Consider the following 20630-nt stretch of genomic DNA (forward strand, 5'->3'; position numbering starts at 1 on the left):
AGCCATTACCCTCCCACATCTTGCCACGTTACCCTGCAGCTCCGGTAGTGCAGCTGCTGCTGACACAGATAGTGGGTGGCCTCCAGGATTTGGTCTCTACTTTCATTTGGTTGATTATACTGTAAAGAAAAAATGGTCTGCAGGCAGTGTTATTCTGTTCACACACACCCCTTCTGAATCCTTTCAGTCCCTTTCTCTGAACTCTGCAGGTGAAATGGATTGAAAAGCAGTTTTACTTTGTGTGCAGTGTTGTATTTATCCTTTAGTTTTGGTCTTTTGAGACAGACTGGAATGAAAATATGAGCCCAGATTGAAGTATCTCAATAACACTGCCAACAAAGCTTTAACGCATTCAGTGAAATATCTGAGAGTTTCAAAAACTGAACGCCATAATTTGTTATAGGAATTCACGTTTCCTCGATATTGACAACTACTGATTGGTAATCCATCCAGGCTCTCACCCCATAACGGCTGAGATAGGCTTTCCACCCCTGTGACTCTGAATTTAGTAAGCAACAGAAAGTTTTGCAAGTTAGACTCACTTTTATTTTGTAGTTTGTGAGTTAAATGTTGCTGGATGGACTGCCACGAATTTCACTACATTTATGCTCCCCACAGGAAGAATACTGAGCAATAAAAATTCCTCCAGAGCATTCGTCCCTTGAGGTCACAGTCTACTTGTTTTTGGACTTGTAGTCAGACATTTGGGCCAGCTTTGTTGTACTTTAATCAGCCAACCAGAAGCAAGAGGTAGATCTGAGGGAGAACCAAAAGTTTTTACTTGCCAATCACAGGGTAGCCTCACCCTAATGCTGCTTTAGCATCTATTTACTGTGACTGTTTAGTATTAAATAGTGACGTCATTTTCTCACATTTATAAGAGAAAGGACGTTTTTTTGCACTTCTTTCAGAGTTCACCCTGTTGGATGTTATTAGGAATGTGAATTTAAGGCTTTTTTGCACTGGCTTCTCTTTTCAGCTCCAAAAGCATCTTTTGTGTACAGTTTTTGTTCCAGTGGCTGAAATGTATACATTACCTGCTTAATGTTTACAATTTGTTCTAGTACTCCAACCACATGCAGTGAATCTTTGCATTGCCACGTTTCTCTGTTGTGATGTGAAATAAGTGTATCAACGGAAAACAGTTGAGCTTTTAAAATGAGTTTTGAGCATGTTAGCATGTAGCTTAAAAACCTGCGATACCTTAGCTCATCACTAAGAACCAGAATCAGAAAAGATAATGTACAAATATTCCTCACCTGTTTTTTTCCAGTGCATCATTATTCGTTCCGATTAAATGCACCATCTGGGTGATATTTGTGCCCTCCTACAGATGTGAGTAGCTCCATGAGCCATCGCTGTGCGTCATGTATCCATGGATACCTGAGGCAGTCGGCAGTGTTTCCATCTTTTATTCCCTCTCTCACTCGCTTCCTGAAGAATAGCTCAAGCCCTGTGACCCCATCATGGTCAAGTTCCACACTGAAAGCCTGTCAAACAGAACAATGTGCTTTGACTCATGAAAGGAACACGTGAGATATACTTGATGGAGCTAGCAACTAGTTACTAAGATCATAACCCTGTGAGGGTTTTTTAGGGCCCGAGCACTAAAAGTGTGAAGGCCAAATTGTATCTGCTCCCCTTATTATCATTACTTGGTCAAATGAATCGCCTTTTTGAGGGTCTGAAGACACTTGAAAGCGCATGAAATTTTGCCCACATGTCAGGCCTGGTGAAAATTCACGTATGGAGAGGACGAAATGGCTCCACAGCGTCACCTATGAAAGTATGAACCAGCACACAGACTGAGCTATTTGAATGAAATTTCTTACAGAGGTCCAACAACCCACGATGTACGAAAGGTCAATGAGACCTATGATCCAAACATGACAGGAAGTCCACCATTTTTACTTTACTGTGCCATTTTGGAGATTTGCTGATGTTATACCTTTTCAAAATCCTTGGGATTTTATCAAATCAACTTCACATTTCAATCTAAACCAAAGACGCTGGTGAATATAAATTGCAAAGCTTTTGAGGTTTCACTGAAGCGTGTGTCCGCAGGATCATTTTGATCATTTGCCATGAAATTTTAATTTGCTATCTTTCACACATACACTATCCAGTCTGGATCAAACTTCTCTAGTGCATCATATTTCATACATGAGTTTTTGAGGCTTCTACGTCATCAGTGTGATTTTTCTTTCCCACCAAAAAACTGAAATAAATTGCATAGTACACTTTTAAGGAATATATTCCCCCCCAAAAAAGCCTGATTTAGGAAATCAGAATCAGAGAGACTTTACTAATCCCATAGGGAAATTGAGTTGTCATAGCAACTAATATACAGCAAACATCAAACACTCATATAAAATGAAGTCTAGAAACAAAGATATTGATAGATAAATATTAAAATAAACATATATATATATATATATATATATATATATATATATATATATATATATATATATATATATATATATATATATATATATATACATATATATACAAGGACAAGTATGTGTGAAAAGGGAAATATGATACAACTTAAAACGTATATGTGCATGTAAATATTTGATTCTTTTTTATTTTTTTTATTCGCCAGGAGGTTCACTAAACACTATTTTCAAAAAACATTTTCTAGCAATTATTTCATGATTCAGGCAATTGTTATAGTGCAACTGAAGCTGCCACTGCAGCTCTCAGCTGCCTCTATACACCATAATTGAAGCCATTTGTGGATCAGGTGGAATTCTGGGATTTTGGCCTCACCTCAAAATCCCAAAGCGTGTTATTTTCTCTCTTTCTTTTCTCGGGCCAGTAGGACTCTTACATCAGCCTTCGTTTCCGCTCGCTCTCTCTTTCCTTCTGCGTCTCTTCCTCTCCTCTCTCTCCTTTCCCCTCTCTTTGCTATTCCAGAAAGAAGTCCTTCAGAGGCAGAGGTCACAAACTTGTGGTCCTGAATGCATCGGCGCACAACAGATGTGGAATATTTCCCGAGAAAAACGGTTTGTTTTGAAGTTCAAAAGTAAGTCAAACGTATATTTTTTTCTTTTTTTTCTTTTTTTACATATGTGGCTATTAACTCAAATGTCCACGTAGACATTGAGGGAATTTAGTGTCAGCTTGCCTAAGTTTAGTGAGAGACAACATGAAGGAAGACATTCACTAATTAATCTTATGTTCAAGTAAAAGTAGCAACTGGCTGATACTCAGTAAGGAATCAGTTACTGTAAAGTTACTCACTGATTATAAAAACGCCTCTACTGGAATGAGGGCTCTCAGGGATTCACTTCATTGGTGTTACGCAGTGTGTTAAATTCAGTTTTTTACATTTCCCTTCACATTTATGTCTGAAAGAAGCCCTGCTGCATTTTTGCCACTGTAAAAATTTTGGTTAACGCTTCACATCAGTGACAGTAAGTGCAGTTTCTGAGCAGACACTGACACGCGTCTTCACGTGGTCCATACAGGCTAAATAAAATACAGGCACTACGTACTGTCGTGGGAAAGAGCAGGACTCTGGGTTACAGAGAGGTCTGTGTGGGCATTTGTTGCTGTGGCTTTTAATAGTCTCCTATTATAGAGCAATTTGTAACGGCAGAGTTGCAAATTATGCCACCGTGCATCTCTGTGCACATGCTGTTGTGGTAAATGAAACCTTTGAATTCATCCCAAACATCCAAAATGTAATTACAAGTCCCGGACTTTTCTGAGGAGAATTTGCAGAGAGGATATTTGAAAAAGTAACACAGTAATTTACACTGGTTTATCTGATTTCACAAGCTTCCTTTCAGGCGTCCGTGAGATGAAACTGAAGATCATGGAGGTTAAATTGATCGCCTTCGTTCTCCTGCAGGCTGTCACTGTGAGATCTCAAGTCAACCCAGGTAGACGTTTATCTTTACCCCGCTGGCACTACGCTGACAAATACCCGCTCTTTATCTTTATTAAGTTAAGTTGGAAACAGTGGCCATGACTGCATGAGCCAATCAGAGTGCTTTTTTAATTTTCTTCATTGTGTGATCAAAGCAGTGTAAGAGTCAGATGTATGGATATGTTATATTCAAGCTTAAAATAACTATTTCATATTCCTGAGGGACAAGCATGTTGACAAGATGGAGAGGAGGGAAGCAGGTTGAGGTGGGTGGGCTCAGAAGGCAAGCGTGTGTGTGTGTGTGTGTGTGTGTGTGTGTGTGTGTGTGTGTGTGTGTGTGTACGGTTTAGCTGTTGGTCAAGAAAGCAAACATCTTCAAAACAGGCAGACCTTTCACAGGCAAGGGGGAGAATTCGTGGAAAAAAAAAGTTAGAAAATTTGTAGGCGTAGTTGTAGGTGATGCACACACACACATACACACACACACACACACACACGCACGCACGCACACACACACACACACACACACACACACACACACACAAACACACACACACACACACCTACTAACACACTCCCTTACACATATGAACTCATTTCACTTTCCTCCCTAGAATATTTTCACAGTCAAAGGCTCGCTTGTTTGCCCGCTCTCTAAAAATCCGAGTGAGGGATTTCGCCGGAGCTCTAACTAAAACTCAAATATAAGTCGAGATGGTGGGAAGTAAACAATGTCACTCTGCTCCCTCAACTGACTCTACAGTTATGGCGTCTTACTTGTATCAACGCAGGACTGTAATCTCTTTTCACTGCTTGTCAACCCGTTGCCACACGCACAACATAAGAACAAAGGGAGTCAGGCTTTTCAAACTCAAGCGTTTCTCATGCTAGAAATGATTTTAAAAGATGAAAAATGAAGAGTGGGCAGCTCTAATACCACTCCCTTCTCATTTTGCTTAGACTGGCACCTACACAGTGACGCTTCTGTTTGGCTTTAGAGGCCTTTGCAGGGCTGCAGGAAGAGGGCTAGAGGGGGAAGGGATGAGCTGTGACCACCTTACAGTCAACTACTCAAAGTCCAGAAAATGCTTTAAAATTGATTTTATGTAAAAGTAACCTTATATTACCCTCATATGTGGAAAGACTTTAACCATATCGCACATATGAAAGAACACATCAGACATTTATGTGTATGTGTGCTTCGTGTGCTTGTAGAAATGTGCCGCTATCCTCTTGGTATGACCGGTGGGCAGATTCAGGATGAGGACATCTCTGCTTCCAGCCACTGGTCTGAGTCCACCGCTGCAAGATTTGGAAGGCATGTTTGTGCTCTTATACTCCACTTTCCTTCCTCTCATTAGATGTAGAGATTATAGTTTGTCAGGGATAATCCCTAAACTCAGTTTCTTTACATTTGAAGAAATTTCCTAAACTTAACTGCTGCTTTCTTTTAGTAAAAAAGCACCGTAGACTTTGTGTCTGAACCAACATAGCAAGTTTTGTTTTAAATTGGTTTATCTTTTACTCAAAACATTTAAAGTTATTCACCAGATGGATTTGTATTTGTTGAATTGCTGATATATTTCATGATGGAAGTTCATCTTTTAACGTTCCAAAGCTCCTGAGCAGTGACACAAACAGGCTTGTGTTGAGGGTAAGGGGTAAATAGTGTTATAGCACATATTTAGAATACTTTCTTTCTCATAAGATGATCTCACTCAGCCTAAGAAAATATACTTTCATCTTTCAGCAAGCATGTTTAAGTAGCATGCTGCAATCAACCACTATTATTAGCAGTAGTAGTAGTACTGACCTGGTGTGAGGTGTGCTGTGGGATCAGGCTCCAGTCTATTCGCAGCAGATTCTTTAAGTGGTTTAAATCAAGTCTCCATTGAGATTTGATTCTTCATCACATCTATTTGAAATGAGATCAAGGGGATTTGAAGTCCACACTCTTCGCCATGTTCTTCAAATCCCTGCTGAGTATTTTTTTTTCCAATGTTGTTTGGAAATGAGCGAATGCCACTGCAGTGAATGAGCGTGCATCTCACGTGTGAAAGCAACATCCAGATCAACGCAGGGGCCCAAGGTTTCATGGCAAAACTTTGCTGGCTTCACTGGCTGGCTCCGTCCCCATAGTGTACCCTGCTTCCATCTCTTCCCTTGGTAAACAACACACACGCATGCACGTGGCTTTCCGCGTGATGTAAAATAAAACATCATTCATTAGATGAGTTCTCTTTCCAGGTTGCTTCATGGCCCGATTCTGGCACTCACTGTCTGTTGTAGGGTCTACATGGGTACTCTGGCTGATCTGTGGCTTATGGTCTGCGACGTAGTTCAATCGTTGCCAGCACTGCAGTAGCTCTATTGCTATTACTGACACCAGCCTTTGATCCTAAAGTATAACCCTGGGGATCCAAGGCTCTGTTGCAGGTTCACCAGCTGCCAAACCAAAGCATACGGAAACACTGCGTATGAGTATTTGTTCTGGCAAAGCTACAATCCAATATCACCTAGATCCCTTTTCCTGCTTCCAAAATATGAGTTTCAACTGAGTCTTCATTTGCTGCCTAATGCATCACAATCCCTACAAAGTAATTATGGCTGATTAGTCTATCTATCATGTACTGGTGAACTAATTAGAGCCTTTTAACAATGTGTTCAGTGGTAACATGGAATAACAGGAAGTGTGCAAACATGATTTCTTTCAGACAGGAAAAATCAGGTACATAGGATATAATTTCATTATTCCTCACTGCTTTTTCCTCTGTTCGTATCTTGTAACATTTTTCCTCGCTTTATGTCTTTTCCCCTGTGTTTGTGTACCTGAACTCTGTGACCTCGGTTTCCGGTACCGACTCTTCCATTTATTTTCCTGCTCACCGTCAGACTTGACTTTGACAACGGAGACGGTGACGGGGCTTGGTGTCCTGACATCATGTCAGAGCCGGACGGCCTCAAAGAGTATCTCCAGGTGGACCTGCGCTCGCTGCACTTCATCACGCTCGTGGGCACCCAAGGTCGGCACGCCGACGGCATGGGTAATGAGTTTGCCCAGCGATACAGGATCAAGTACAGCCGTGACGGCAGCAGCTGGGTGGGCTGGCATGACAGAAAGGGAAGGCAGGTGAGCGTGTAAAGACGTAAAGATGTGTTCTTCTGATTCAAATAAGGTGTACACGTAATACTAATCTGCTATTTATCATCTTAATTTGTTTAACATTGTCCATGATAGTGAAAAATTGAGCTACTGTGTATATTTGAAAATCATTTAAATCTTATCTTTTATCAAATGTTAACAGATCAAATACTACATATGAGCATTTGTTTTTAATATTTCAAATGTTCACTTCTAACTGAATGCTAGCAACATGTTTCAAAAGCATTGTAAAAGGTGCTTGTTTACTATTATAAATGGGGAAACACGAACAACTTGAGTATTTGTGGGAAATGAGACATCTTTCCTCACCTCTGCCAGATCATCGAAGGCAACAGTAATGCATATGACGTGGTCCTGAAGGACCTGGAGCCTCCCATCATTGCCCGTTTTGTCCGCTTTATGCCCGTGACCGACCACTCCATGATCGTGTGTATGAGAGTGGAGCTCTACGGCTGTGAATGGCTCGGTTAGTCATGACACTCAGAGTGGAACATGAAACTTCAACCAAACGATATATTTTACATTACACTTTATATAGTAATATGATGTGAGCAAACACTGAATCAGCTGCGTGTTCTCTTTGACCTGCCTGCTTTAGATGGCCTGATGTCCTACAGCATTCCAGATGGACACCAAATGATCTACAGAGGCCTGGATGTCTTCTTCAATGACTCTGTGTACGATGGAGCATCAGCTGAAAGGTCTGAGTTTAACAAACTTTCTTTGAACTAAAACAACATTTGTGCATTTTAAAAATGTGCACATGTGCAAACCTTAAAAAAACCCTATTTCTGTCTTCAGCTCAACCATAAATCCTTCCTCAAGGCTGACGAAAGGGCTCGGCCAGCTGACCGATGGCACCTGGGGTCTGGACGACTTTCTCCACAGCCACAGCTACAACTTTTGGCCTGGCTATGACTATGTAGGGTGGAACAACAGGAGCTTCCCCAGAGGTTACGTGGAGATGATCTTTGAGTTCGACCATGTGCGAAACTTCTCGTCCATGAAGGTAAGAAGTCAGCGCAGGGGGTATTTTAAGCGAGCGGGATGAAATTGTAGAGCTAACACTTTGCTGAATTGAGCTATTCTGCACTATGCTGGGCAAGCACCCACCTTCTACAGCTGCTGTAAAATTTATTGGGGCATTAAAAAAAGAACAGGACAGCCTTGCTGGAGGAAGAAAAAAAATTACATTTTCTGTATAATTAGCCTGATCTTCGTGGATAAGTGCCGTGGCAAGAGATCAGAGATGTAAGATGAATGATATTTCTGCTACTGCACAGCTAGACAGATTAGTCATGGCTACACCTTCTCCTGCACCATCATCTCAGTCGGGCTCTGACTATTTTGAGCACTTTTAAGTAAAAAAAAAAGAGAGAGACAGAGAGAACTGCCAGGTCGGTAAGGGCTGCAGAATAATAACAGACTATTTAAGTACTTTAATCATGCTTTTCTTATACTTCCACATCTCACCTTCGCAGGTTCACTGCAACAACATGTTTAGCCGAGGGGTGAGGATGTTCAGGCAGGTTACTTGTTACTTTCGGTCAGGATCAGAGTGGGAGGCAGACCCGGTGACCTTCAGGCCTGCTGTTGATCGTGTGAGCCAAAGCGCTCGTTTTATCACGGTGCCCCTCGGGGACCGCACAGCCAGCACCATTAAATGCCGCTTCCACTTCAGTGACCTTTGGATGCTGTTCAGTGAGGTGGCCTTCCAGTCAGGTAAAAAGAAAAAGAAAAGCAAAGATCAGGTGTAGCCTTTGCTTTAGAGACTTTAATTCAATAATCTAAAGGGAGCATGTGCCGTGTCCCACCACCTTTATTTCTTTCAATTACAGGCTCAGCAGTGTACAATACATCAATGGCTCCTCGCAAGCATGGACACCCGACAAAAATATTACCAGGTGAGCAGCCAAACATCTTCTGATATTTTCTTATTTAAGTCACTGTTTTCATTTTTGATTATAGGGTAAAATATGAGATAGAAGAAGACATGAATGTGTTGTTACTGTTTGATTTTGATTTCATGTAAAAATCTGTTTTTATATTTCCTTGATCGTGTAATGCACCTTATTTTAGATGTGGTTGGACTTCTAATGCTTTAAAAGGTTGCATGACCTAAATTTCTCCTGGCTCAACACTGCCCCCTGCTGATAATAGCAAGAATTACTGATTATTGTTAGAATAAATGGCCGGTTTCTTATAAAATATAATGAAACAAAAGCATTATGTTTGAAAAAAATTTAATTATTTTAGAATTTGATCTGTAATGAATTACATTAAATTCATGTCAACATCCAACTCTAATGTGGTTTGTTAGGGGATGATCCTACACATAAAGTGGATGACAGCAATACAAGGATCCTGATTGGCTGTTTGGTGGCCATTATAGCCATCCTATTGGCCATCATTGTCATTATCCTGTGGCGACAGGTCTGGCAAAAGATGCTGGAGAAGGTGAGAAAAAAATTTATTTTAAAATCATTTAATCAATTTTAGTTATTTGAACTTACAGTAATGATTCAACATCCACAACTGATCATATGGTGTGACGTGTGCACTGAACCCTGGATGCACAAAAACATCATTCATAATTAGTTGGCAAACTTAAATTTGTTCCCAAATTTTAAAAATATAGAACAAAGGTAAACAAGAAGTAGACTCAAGAAGGCGATAAGGTGATCTATACTCAAATCAGCATTTTTACTGCTACGTTCTTTTGGGTTTCTTTGGGGGTTTTTTGGCTTCAGATATTATATGAAAAAAAGACGTCATTATCAAAAGCACCAGAGCTTTCCTTTCCCTCCATGTCAGTTTCTTCTTATATCATCACATGACAACACTGATGTCCTGCAAAACCTCTCAAGACTTTCACGTTGTAAAAACACCGCAGATACCAACTGCTTCTCTCTTGCATCTTCAGGCATCTCGTCGCATGCTGGATGACGAGCTCACGGCTCGTCTCGCCATCCAGACACGGGCCTTCTCCTTCCACCACTCGTCTCTCTCCAGTGAGAGTGGCTCGACCTCCAACTCCACCTATGAAAGAATCTTCCCCCTCTGTGCCGACTACCAGGAGCCCTCACGTCTCATCCGGAAACTGCCCGAGTTTTCTCAGTCCACTGAACGCCTCGGTAAGCTGTCTAAAGGAAATAAGTGAACATCTTTGGAGGTCAGCTACAGCGACACGTCCCATCCTCCGTCTTTTCTTTTCCAAATAAGAATCGAGTACCCCCTGCAGAGCCTTTGCAGCCGGAGGCTCCGATGGTGCCCCCCACTATGCTGAGGCAGATATCATCAGTCTGCAGGAGTCTTCAGACAACAGCATCTACTCCATCACAGCTGTCAACATGAATTTCTTTGCTGGCACAGATTCATCCATGAGGGAGTTCCCCAGACAGAAGCTCACCTTCAAGGAGAAACTGGGAGAGGGCCAGTTTGGAGAAGTATGCCCAGTAGCTCTAATGTTTGCTGGAGATGCTTTAAGGGCTTTAAACTCATTTTCTCTTCGCCGCCATTATGCTGTTGTAACTTTATAGCTATCATTTATAAAATTCAATGACAGCGCTTGCTGCCTGGTAAAAGCAGCAGACTATGAAATCACTACATGCTGCCAGATAGGAAACACTTAGTGGTATTAAACAGATGGTTTCGAGGGATGCCAAGTGGATGATGAACTGACAAAGTGCTCCTCTAAACAGGTCCACTTGTGCGAGGCAGAGGGCATGCAGGACTTTTTGGGTGAGGATTTGTCCATAGAGGGAAACAATGAGTCCCCTCTGCTTGTTGCTGTTAAAACACTGCGGGAAGATGCCAACAAGAACGCAAGGTAAAAGAAACTTTTACAGAGATGTACTGGTACGGCTTTTCATTCAGTTGCCAGTCAAGTTGTAGATTACGTGACCCTGTCGTTCTGCAGGAATGACTTCCTGAAGGAGATCCGAATCATGTCTCGTCTGAGGGACCCCAACATCGTCCGTCTGCTGGCAGTGTGTGTGGACACAGATCCTCTGTGCATGATCACTGAGTACATGGAAAATGGTGACCTAAACCAGTTCCTCTGCAATCTCAGACTAAAGGCCGCTGATGAAGATGAGATCGAACAAGAGGAGACGGAGGGGAAGACCATGGTCAGGTAGGTGTAATTCACATGTAATTGAAATGATCATCAGGGAAATGACACAAAGAGCCACTTAGCTCACACTATTTATTTTCTCTCTCTTAGTTACACCACGCTGATCGGCATGGCAGTGCAGATTGCATCTGGTATGAAGTATTTGTCCTCTCTTAACTTTGTCCACCGTGATCTGGCAACCCGCAACTGCCTGGTGGGTAAGAAATACACCATAAAGATCGCTGATTTCGGCATGAGTCGGAACCTTTATAGAGGGGGCTACTACCGGATCCAGGGCCGAGCTGTACTGCCCATTCGCTGGATGTCATGGGAGAGCATCCTACTAGTGAGTAATCTATGGATTTGGGACATTATCGCCTCCATTTATCCGTTATTTATAGACTAAGGGAAATCTGACATTCCACTACAGTTTTATTGGGTTTTTTATTGTTCTACGATTATTGCTAATCCACATATATTTAAAAGGTTAGTATAAGTTCTATACAGAGGTGACAGCAGATCAATTTTAAATATTTTATACATTTTAATTTAGAATTTTTAAGCTTTAAATTTATACCAATCTGTCTATGATCTTTTTTTTCCTCAGGGTAAGTTCACTATGGCTAGTGACGTGTGGGCCTTCGGGGTGACTCTGTGGGAAATTCTCACTCTGTGTAAGGAGCAGCCGTACTCCCAGCTCTCTGACGAGCAGGTCATTGAAAACACAGGAGAGTTCTTCAGGGAACAGGGCAAACAGGTGAGCTTCACACCACTGTACCTGACAGTCCTCCTGAGTGCCACTGTGGAGGATTTTAGGATGTAATAGTTCTCAGATATGTATGTAGATGTGTCTTGTAACACTTATAATACTCATAATACTGTATTGAGAGTATTGTGCTTCATCCTACCAGGTGTACCTGCCGAAGCCTCCCTGTTGTCCTGACAGAATTTACAAGGATCTCATGCTAAGCTGCTGGAGGAGAAACGCCAAGCAGCGGCCGAGCTTTCAGGAGATACACTCTCAGCTGTTAGAGAGCCTGGCGTAGCAGAGGAGATGTATCGTTCCACTGTGCTGTGCAGGGTCTCGGTTGCTTCCTTTGGTTTAGATTCATTTATTTGGAGTCAGACCCATAAAATATTCACTTTTTTGTCAATGCCTGCTTCTCAAAAATTATGCTCTAAATGGAGAGATATGTGAAGGTACAGACTACACTTAAATATAGCCTCCTATTGTAGATATAATGCAGATAGTTCTATTCGTACAGTGCATTCAGACCTCTGTGTATTTATTATTTTCTTATGATTTGTTATGCTGTCTATTTATGCAATAATATCCCCCCTCCCTTTTCTTTTCCATCATATATCTAATCCTATTGCACATTTATTATGTGAGCACTGTTTTGTGTTTTTGTCTTTTATATTTGAATTTTGTCATGAGGGAAAACGTTTTCCTGATGAGATTGTGCTTTCGTATGCAGAAGCTGATGTAGATTTTTTATAAACATGTTTATGTCCTTTTTCAGAAATGAATTTATTGTACATAGTGGGGGAAATAGCAAAGAACAACGTTTTAACGCCTGTTGGACCAAGGATACCTGTAAATAAAGAAGAAATGCTATTATTATCCTTCGTTTGTATCTTTGGTTTTTAATATACGATAAGTTTGACACTTTTTAGCCTGCTGGGGTTGCTAACACGGCTGTACTTTCAACCGTTGCGCTCTTTAATCGTTTTGGACCACCTCGCTCTCTGTAGTGAAATCTGATTGGCCAGCTGTTTGTTGACATCCAATCACACCACGCAGCTGCCTAAGCAATAGGCTGACTGTTTTCAACGGCATCGGACGAGGGGCTGAACGTCCCCGGTGAATACAGCAGGTTTGAAAATTTGCCCCCGGTGTCTGCTTCCTCTACAGCCGCTGCTCATTCCGCTCAGGCATGGAAAAAGTCGTCATCGTAACGGGTGCCAACAGGTAAGTCCGCTAAAACTGTTTTATAACGGTTCATACGGACACCGGGTGCTGTTAGCTAGAAGATGCTGTTCGGGACTTCTACTCTTCATTTTAAACAATGAGTTTCAAAAAACATGTTGGACTTGTTCAAGTATAACTTGTTTTCGGTAATGGAGGTTATTGCAATAGTTAGTTACACTACAAAGTACCACCTATGAACTGTATCAGTGCGTCTTAGTAAAAGACATACTGTAGGTTCATACAGCGAGAGATTAAAGGCCTCTAAATCTTTCATAAGCTGTCTTTCTTACTCTGTAATAATGTTTCACTAGCACATATATTCAAATGTAATGTATGTGTGTCACAAGTTAAAACTAAAAAAGAATGTCGTACTCATGAATATGCATTGATTCATCTTTTGCATCTTTCGGCAAATTGATGCGTTCTCATGAACTTGGAATGTCATATTGAATACAGTGGCTGACCACTCTGAAGCGGTCTCGTAGGAATTTGCATGCCGTGAAGGGAAATTTCAGTTTGTGTCTGTACCTTCAAACTCAAGATATAAGGGATGATACATATGTTTTATCGTCTGCAAAGGGGTTTTCCTAACCAAAGAAGCAGAGACATGAAGGAAACAAACAAGGCGACCAGCATCTGACAAAAACATCATCCTCACCTGAAGCCTCATCTCCCGAACTGAAGTCAGGGCTCTTAAACACGGAAACATGTGTAAACATGCTCATTTATTCCCGATATTGTCACAGTTTCTTATTATCAGCCGATCAGACATGCGACCATCCTGTCCCCGGAGCAGCTAATGTTGGCCTCAAGTGTCCTAAAAATCACACTTTTCCTCTGATAACCAGTTTGATTACATTCTCACTTGATATGATAGATTATTACCAAGTATCATATTACTCCAGTTTTAGCCTCCCTTCACTGGTTGCCTGTAAGTTTTACGTTTCATTTTAAAATTTTAGTTCTAACCTTTAGGGCCCTACATGGTCAAGCTCCTCAATATTTGTCTGACCTGCTGAAACCACATTCATCTTCTCGAGCTTTAAGGTCATTAGATCAGAGACTGCTGGTGGTACCACGCACTCGTTTTAAAACTCGTGGTGATCGGGCCTTTCAGACGGTGGCACCACATTTGTGGAATTCTCTTCCACTGTCTCTACGCTGCACGGACTCCATTGACTCTTTTAAAAAACAGCTGAAGACATTTTTATTTAGAAAAGCATTTGATTAATTTCCTCTTATGCTGTTTTTATAGTTTTATTATATTACATTGTTTTATTTGCTGTTTTATTTACTGTTATATTGTTTTATATTTCCATTTTCTGTGTTGTAAAGCACTTTGTGATTTTTTTTATCTGTGAAAAGCGCTATATAAATAAATTTTACTTACTACTTACTAAGTCCAACACTAACGCCAGCTAACAACAACTAACAGAGTCTAACAGCAGCTAACGTCACCAAAAACTCAGCTCTTACTGACAGAAAGGTCAGTATATCCTCAACCACACACCTCAGTATCACCATCATCAGACAGAAGTGACCTTCACAGACTTATCGACTCGCATCAAACTCCTTTCACAAACTTTGACACCATCCTCCTGAGTAAATGGATGTGGAAACCCAGCTCAGCACCACGACTGTGGTGAACAGCGTACTGACTGTTCACCACAGTCAGTCCGCTGTGGCTATTCTTTTGTCTCATAGCCAAACCAGTTCTCTTCATATTGGTCTTCCTCAGTAGTGGTTTCTTTACAGTATTCTGACTTCATCGATCCATGTAGATGCTCTTCCAAACAGTTGTTGTCTAGTTGTATATGTTACTTATATGGGCTCTAAAAGCGAGTCCCGGGGGGTATAATTCTTTCGATGATGTCCAGATTCTCCATACTGGTTGACTGCATGTGAGGAAACTGTCAAAATCACCCCACATTTGCTTGCTTACAACTGTAGTTGTATAGTATTGATGTCTAAAGTATACTTATGCAATTGCTAGACTGTATTTATAAAGGGAAACCTTTAGGATAACATCATTCAGCATTAGAGTCTAAAGCTCAAGAATAGATTACTAGTGGAAATAAGTCTGCTTCCCTGTGAGACTAGCTGTTTCTTCAGGTTTACAGCTTTATGTTGAGATATAATAACTGCTTCCTGTAACCCTTTACTTAACATACAGCTATAAAAGAGACGAAACAGAACACTTGTATATGTTCCTTTTCCCCCCCTCACGTTCCACACACTAGTTAACTTATCCACTAAATATCACTTCGGAAACAAAGACCATAATTAACAGTACATGAAAATGGAAGCTTCACGTCACTTGAAAATCCTTTTTCATTATCTCTTCTCCAATAACGTGACTCCAGACTATGTTTACAGTTTGCTTTACTTCATCTGTGAGGTAATCTCTCAGTTGTTCAGGGAAAGTTTGTTAATACGAGTGCACGGCTGTGTTTGTCTGCCATCTGTCTGCAGCGGCATCGGCTTGGCTTTGTGTGAAAGGCTTCTCACTGAGGACACACAGCTCCGGCTGTGTCTGGCCTGCAGGAACATGCAGCGGGCAGAGGCCGCCCGCAGCGCCCTCCTCACCTCTCACGCCGGTGCCCATGTGGACTTACTACAGCTCGACGTGGGCTCTGTGGAGTCGGTGCTCGACGCTGCTAAGGTGGTCAAGTCCAGGTGAGAGATGTTTGATGCCGCGTGCTGACGTCATCACACTGGTGATTGTTCTCTTTGTGATATGAACTACAAATAAGGAACTGATAGCTTAACCTTTAATACACATTCGTGTGTTTCCAGATACAACAGAATTGACTTTCTCTATCTAAATGCTGGAATTATGCCCAATCCACAAGTGGACATCAGAGCTTTTTTTAAGGGTTTATTTTCCAGGTACATTTCTAAAGCCAGTTTATGATTTCTTTGTTTTGTTTTGTTTGATATTGGATACATTCAAGCTGTCTTTGCTGCTCTATAAGAGTGTACCTTCCCCACTGCAGAAATGTCATCAACATGTTTGCAACAGCAGAGGGTCTCTTGACTCAACAAGACCACCTCAACTCAGATGGCCTACAGGAAGTTTTTGCCACTAACCTGTTTGGTCATTTTGTCCTGGTACACCACACACACACACACACACACACACACACACACACACACATACATACATATGTCTTTTAACCTACAGTAGCATAAATAAACTTCAGGATACTGACTTTAATATGCGGATGTGTTTGACACAGAAAGTCAGCTACAAACTTTGTTGCTGTTTGTGTTGCTCTTAGTTGCATTGCTTAGTGCAGCAATGTAAACAATATGTTTGTTTAACCCAGTTTTTGTCTCTCCAAACCAAAAGGCACCTATTAAAGCTTTGAATATCTGTCTTCAGCAGGTTGTTTTGACCAAATTTGTAATGCATTGAGGTGATTCTATGGGATTGGTTAATATGATATTTGGGCAAACATGCAGTTGAGCGGGTGTCTCTAATAAAGTGGCCAATAAGTGTGATGTAGTTTTTAATGTTTTGAACTTGTTCTTTCTTGCAAGTTTTGTTTCTGATGTTTGAATTATTATAAATTATTATTTAATTAGCATAATAAATGTGTCATTAGGATTGTAGGATCACCATGTAGTAGTGAAGCATCCATCATAGATTGCTAAAAATAAAATAATAATTTTAAAGATAAAATATCTTTTGCTTTTTATTCTCTTACAAAATTTTATAAAATGAATATTTGATTTGGCTAACACAGTGAATTATTAATGCCTGCCTCAGGCTGATCCATATATTCTTATGCTGGCCTGCTTAAATCAGTGATTCATGCACCCCTCCTACATCACTCCTTACTGTGCACTTCCACCTTGGACCTGATATAATTCTCTCCTGGTTTTCCAGATCCGGGAGCTGGAGCCTCTGCTGTGTCAGACAGGTCATACGTCCAGGGTAGTGTGGACCTCTTCGAGTAATGCCCGCCGGTCTGCCTTCAGCATGGATGACATTCAGCACAGAAAAGGGACGGAGCCCTACAGCTCCTCCAAATACGCTTCAGACATGCTCAGCGTGGCTCTTAACAGGCGCATGAACGGCCAGGTTTGTCTGTCACGTACTCTGATGTCAGTGCGGTAACTATCACTGCAAGCTTTGTGAAACTCTTACGAGGTCACTGTGATTTATAAATTCTTTCTGTCTTGTGACAGGGTCTGTTCTCCTCAGTAGTCTGCCCAGGACTGGTGATGACTAATTTGACCTATGGTATCCTCCCCTCCTCCTTCTGGACTCTAATCATGCCCATCATGTGGTTGGTAAGTGGTAACTTATTTTATTTTTATCTTTTAACGTGACCACAGTTACGTATGAAAAGACTCACGTTCATGTATTTTCTAATTGTGCAAAACAGATTAGGATCTTCACCAACACTTTCACCCTTACACCGTACAATGGAGCAGAGGCACTGGTATTTCCATTTGAAAATTATTACAATCATTTGAATATTTGCACTGTAAAGGCTCTGTGAACCCAGATTCATGGCCTGGTGTTTCTGCTCACAGCACTGGCTGTTTCTGCAAAAGCCAGAATCTCTGGATCCCAGAGCAAAGTATCATAGTTTAACATCAGGGCTTGGGACAAACTACACCGAGCCACGACAGGTGAGTAACGAGAGCCCTGTATTCCACAGAGAAAGTGCTCAGGCCTGTGTTACAGAGCGTTTTTTAGAGTAGCAGATGGTATTTGTGTGATGTGTTGCTTTTAACTTAATTCAGGTTTTCTCTGCTTTGTGTTCACGTCTCAGATGGATATTGATGGTGAAACGGCTGACGTCCTCTTTTCAAAACTTCTTGAACTTGAGAAAGGGGTCAGAAGGAAACTGTGTGAGAGAAATGCTGACAATGAAGCTCATCAGCGGTATCTCAATGAGATAGAGTAAAAGTGATTCTTTTGTACCGGAAGGTTTTGCTCTCTTGAAATGGATCCTGTGAAATCTGAACCAGTGTCACTGCCCTTATTCATCCCATCCTTCCCAGGTGGACCACTGAACAGAGGGTGAAATGATCACGCTTGTTCTACCTCAGCCAAGGTCAAAGCTTTGGTTTATATAAGTGATTATGTTAACTCTGACTACTTCTGAGGGGACCCCATGGGAAGATTTTCCCTGAGTCAAAATGTTAAAGAAAGCTCTGTCTCAACAGCTAATGGCTTCTTTCTTTGATCAAGCTGCACCTCTCCACCAGGTCAGACAAAGCTTAGCTTGATTGTTTTTATGTAATTAAACAAATCAGTTATGAAGGAAATGCAACTGTTCCTTTCTTTTTTTTAAAGTCCACCGATATTCCCTCAGTCCTCTGTTAACACTGCTCTAAAGACTTTCCAATCATACCGTGAACTTGAAGCACATCACACTGAGAGGTCTAATTTAAATAACTGTGTGGGCAGGAAGGGCCTTTTTGATAAGCTACTTTGAGCTCTCTACAAACCTCCTCACATTACTCACATTGTTTCATATTTCAACATGTTAATAATAGAAACACGCTTTGCATTTCTTGAAACTTTGTTAAAATAATGAAGAGATTTTATGTTTCATGAGCTGAGCCTGTCACGGTTTCTGAACTCAGATTCACAAGAATCACTGTTTTTAAACAAACAGTGGAAGTTCATTGAGGGTCAACAAGTTCACGTGAGATCAGTAACAAGAAAGCGCTTTCCTGTTGTAAAGTGGACCCTGCTGTGTTTTCACCTGATAGCTGCATCATGTTTCCTGCCCCACAAAGTTAATTAGGTCTTTGTTAATGCCCTGAGGCCACTGACTAACCATCAGCTCTGTGTGATCTGGAGATCGTTTCCATACAAATAATAAATTATGGAAGGATTGTCAAGTAAATAAATGGAAAAACTTATAGTTTGCAATAGGACGAATAAGTGTGCAAGTAAATAAATCAGCTGCTTTAGACCAGTATCAGCATTTTTTTTGCTTATTTATTTCATTACCATATATCCACAGCATCACACCCCACTGTTAGATTTTGTTATCTTTCAGTCGCCTCAGATATCGACTCTTGCATTTACTAAACTAAAAACAAAAAGTCAATCCAACATTTTCTGAGGGAATATACAAAATACAACCAAGTATATTTTTTCTTTGTTAGGCGACTAGTAGGAAAGGATGTTTAGTCCTGTCCATTATCCAATGATTTTTCTCTTTTTTTGTTTCCATTTTTATTTGTAAAAAATGTATATGTGTAAATTTTATAAAGTACTGGAGTCCAAAATCTAAAAAAATGTTCAAATAACTAAAGCTTCTGTGCCAGTTTTGGTGATGAATAGACTTTTAAATGACCTGAAGAATACAACAGTGCCTAACAGTGCATATAGGTAAAAAGTTACATATTAAATACATTACACATTCAAAAAGCGGTGTGACATATTAAATGCCACACCACTACTATGTGCTACTATGTAATGGGGTCATTCCAAATATTAACTTTCAGCTCATTTTGCCTCTTATTTACATGTGTGTTTGCACGTTTCAGTGAATTGCTGTACCTATTTTCCCCAACTGGTTAAAGCTGATGGCTGCCTGGTTCTTCCTGTTAAAATTGAGTTTTTCCTTCCCACTGTCGCCAAGTGCTTGCTCATAGGTGGTGGTCTGATTATTGGGGTTTTCTCTGTATTGTTGTTGGGTCTTAAAATATAAAGAACCTTGAGTCAACCATTCCTGTGATTAAATAAATTCATTTAATTTTCCAAGTAAAATATAAAGAAATGATGGATGTCAATTCAAATAGAATTTCATTTGCTAATAATAGCACGCCTTGAATAAAAGTTATTACTTCGTCACACAGGTGCACTTCTGTACACTGTCATATTTGTCAGACACAATGCAGAGTGGTGAATTGGTTCAAGTATCGATATATTTTGGCGACTTTATTTTTTATCCTTCATCGTATATCCCTCTGAAGTTTTGCCTTAAGTAAAGGTGCGCTGACCACGTGCGATGCATGTCTCCTTTTGGTTTCAAGCTCTTCTTGTAAATTACAGGAAAGTAGTGGAAGTAGTGTAGTAAGCAAATTAAAAGTACATTTTTTCACATTATCATGCCTTGAACTCCGGACACATTTCAGAGACAAAGCCCAGCTTTACAGTTATGCAGAAATGTCCCTCTAAAACGATATTTTATCAAACCTATTAAATGTTTAATGGAGAATCTGCAGACTGTAAGTGTAAATCCAGTGGCACACTGTACCAGTTTTCTCTTGTTATTACAAAAATGAAATGGCAGAAAGCCGACTCTTCATCTGGACAGCTTCACTTTGAGACTGCAGAAGGATAAAATACAAAAATTGAAAACCTAAATCCAAGTGAACACAGTCAACTTCCTGTCCATTTGAGACACTCCAGGACAAACCTCAGCACACTTTGAAAAACAACAACAACAAAAAAACTGGGCCAACATTTAATACCTGGAGATATTTCCTCGATATTTTTGTTCAACCCGTGTGACAGCTTTCT

The 20630-nt window shown here is 40.7% G+C and overlaps 2 protein-coding genes across 2 annotated transcripts; both read left to right on the forward strand.

Annotated features, from left to right (window-relative positions):
* The first annotated feature begins 2581 nt into the window (after positions 1-2581).
* Positions 2582-12781, forward strand: LOC309694443 (discoidin domain-containing receptor 2-like). The gene is made up of 17 exons (XM_082514537.1): positions 2582-3031; positions 3790-3893; positions 5096-5198; positions 6773-7010; positions 7362-7509; positions 7642-7744; positions 7845-8052; positions 8525-8765; positions 8882-8947; positions 9364-9500; positions 9967-10177; positions 10266-10489; positions 10745-10872; positions 10963-11178; positions 11269-11503; positions 11765-11914; positions 12069-12781. The coding sequence occupies exons 1-17, from the start codon at positions 2967-2969 to the stop codon at positions 12201-12203; spliced, it is 2712 nt and encodes a 903-aa protein (XP_082370663.1). The 5' UTR covers positions 2582-2966; the 3' UTR covers positions 12204-12781.
* Positions 12782-12965: 184 nt separating this feature from the next.
* On the forward strand, positions 12966-19833 carry LOC309694672 (3-keto-steroid reductase/17-beta-hydroxysteroid dehydrogenase 7-like). Its single transcript, XM_082514877.1, has 9 exons — positions 12966-13129; positions 15602-15805; positions 15926-16018; positions 16126-16240; positions 17022-17216; positions 17324-17428; positions 17524-17580; positions 17675-17773; positions 17917-19833. The coding sequence occupies exons 1-9, from the start codon at positions 13095-13097 to the stop codon at positions 18049-18051; spliced, it is 1038 nt and encodes a 345-aa protein (XP_082371003.1). The 5' UTR covers positions 12966-13094; the 3' UTR covers positions 18052-19833.
* Positions 19834-20630: the final 797 nt, after the last annotated feature.

Source organism: Aulonocara stuartgranti (genome assembly GCF_965226115.1).
Source record: "Aulonocara stuartgranti genome assembly, chromosome: 18".
Classification (NCBI taxonomy): domain Eukaryota; kingdom Metazoa; phylum Chordata; class Actinopteri; order Cichliformes; family Cichlidae; genus Aulonocara; species Aulonocara stuartgranti.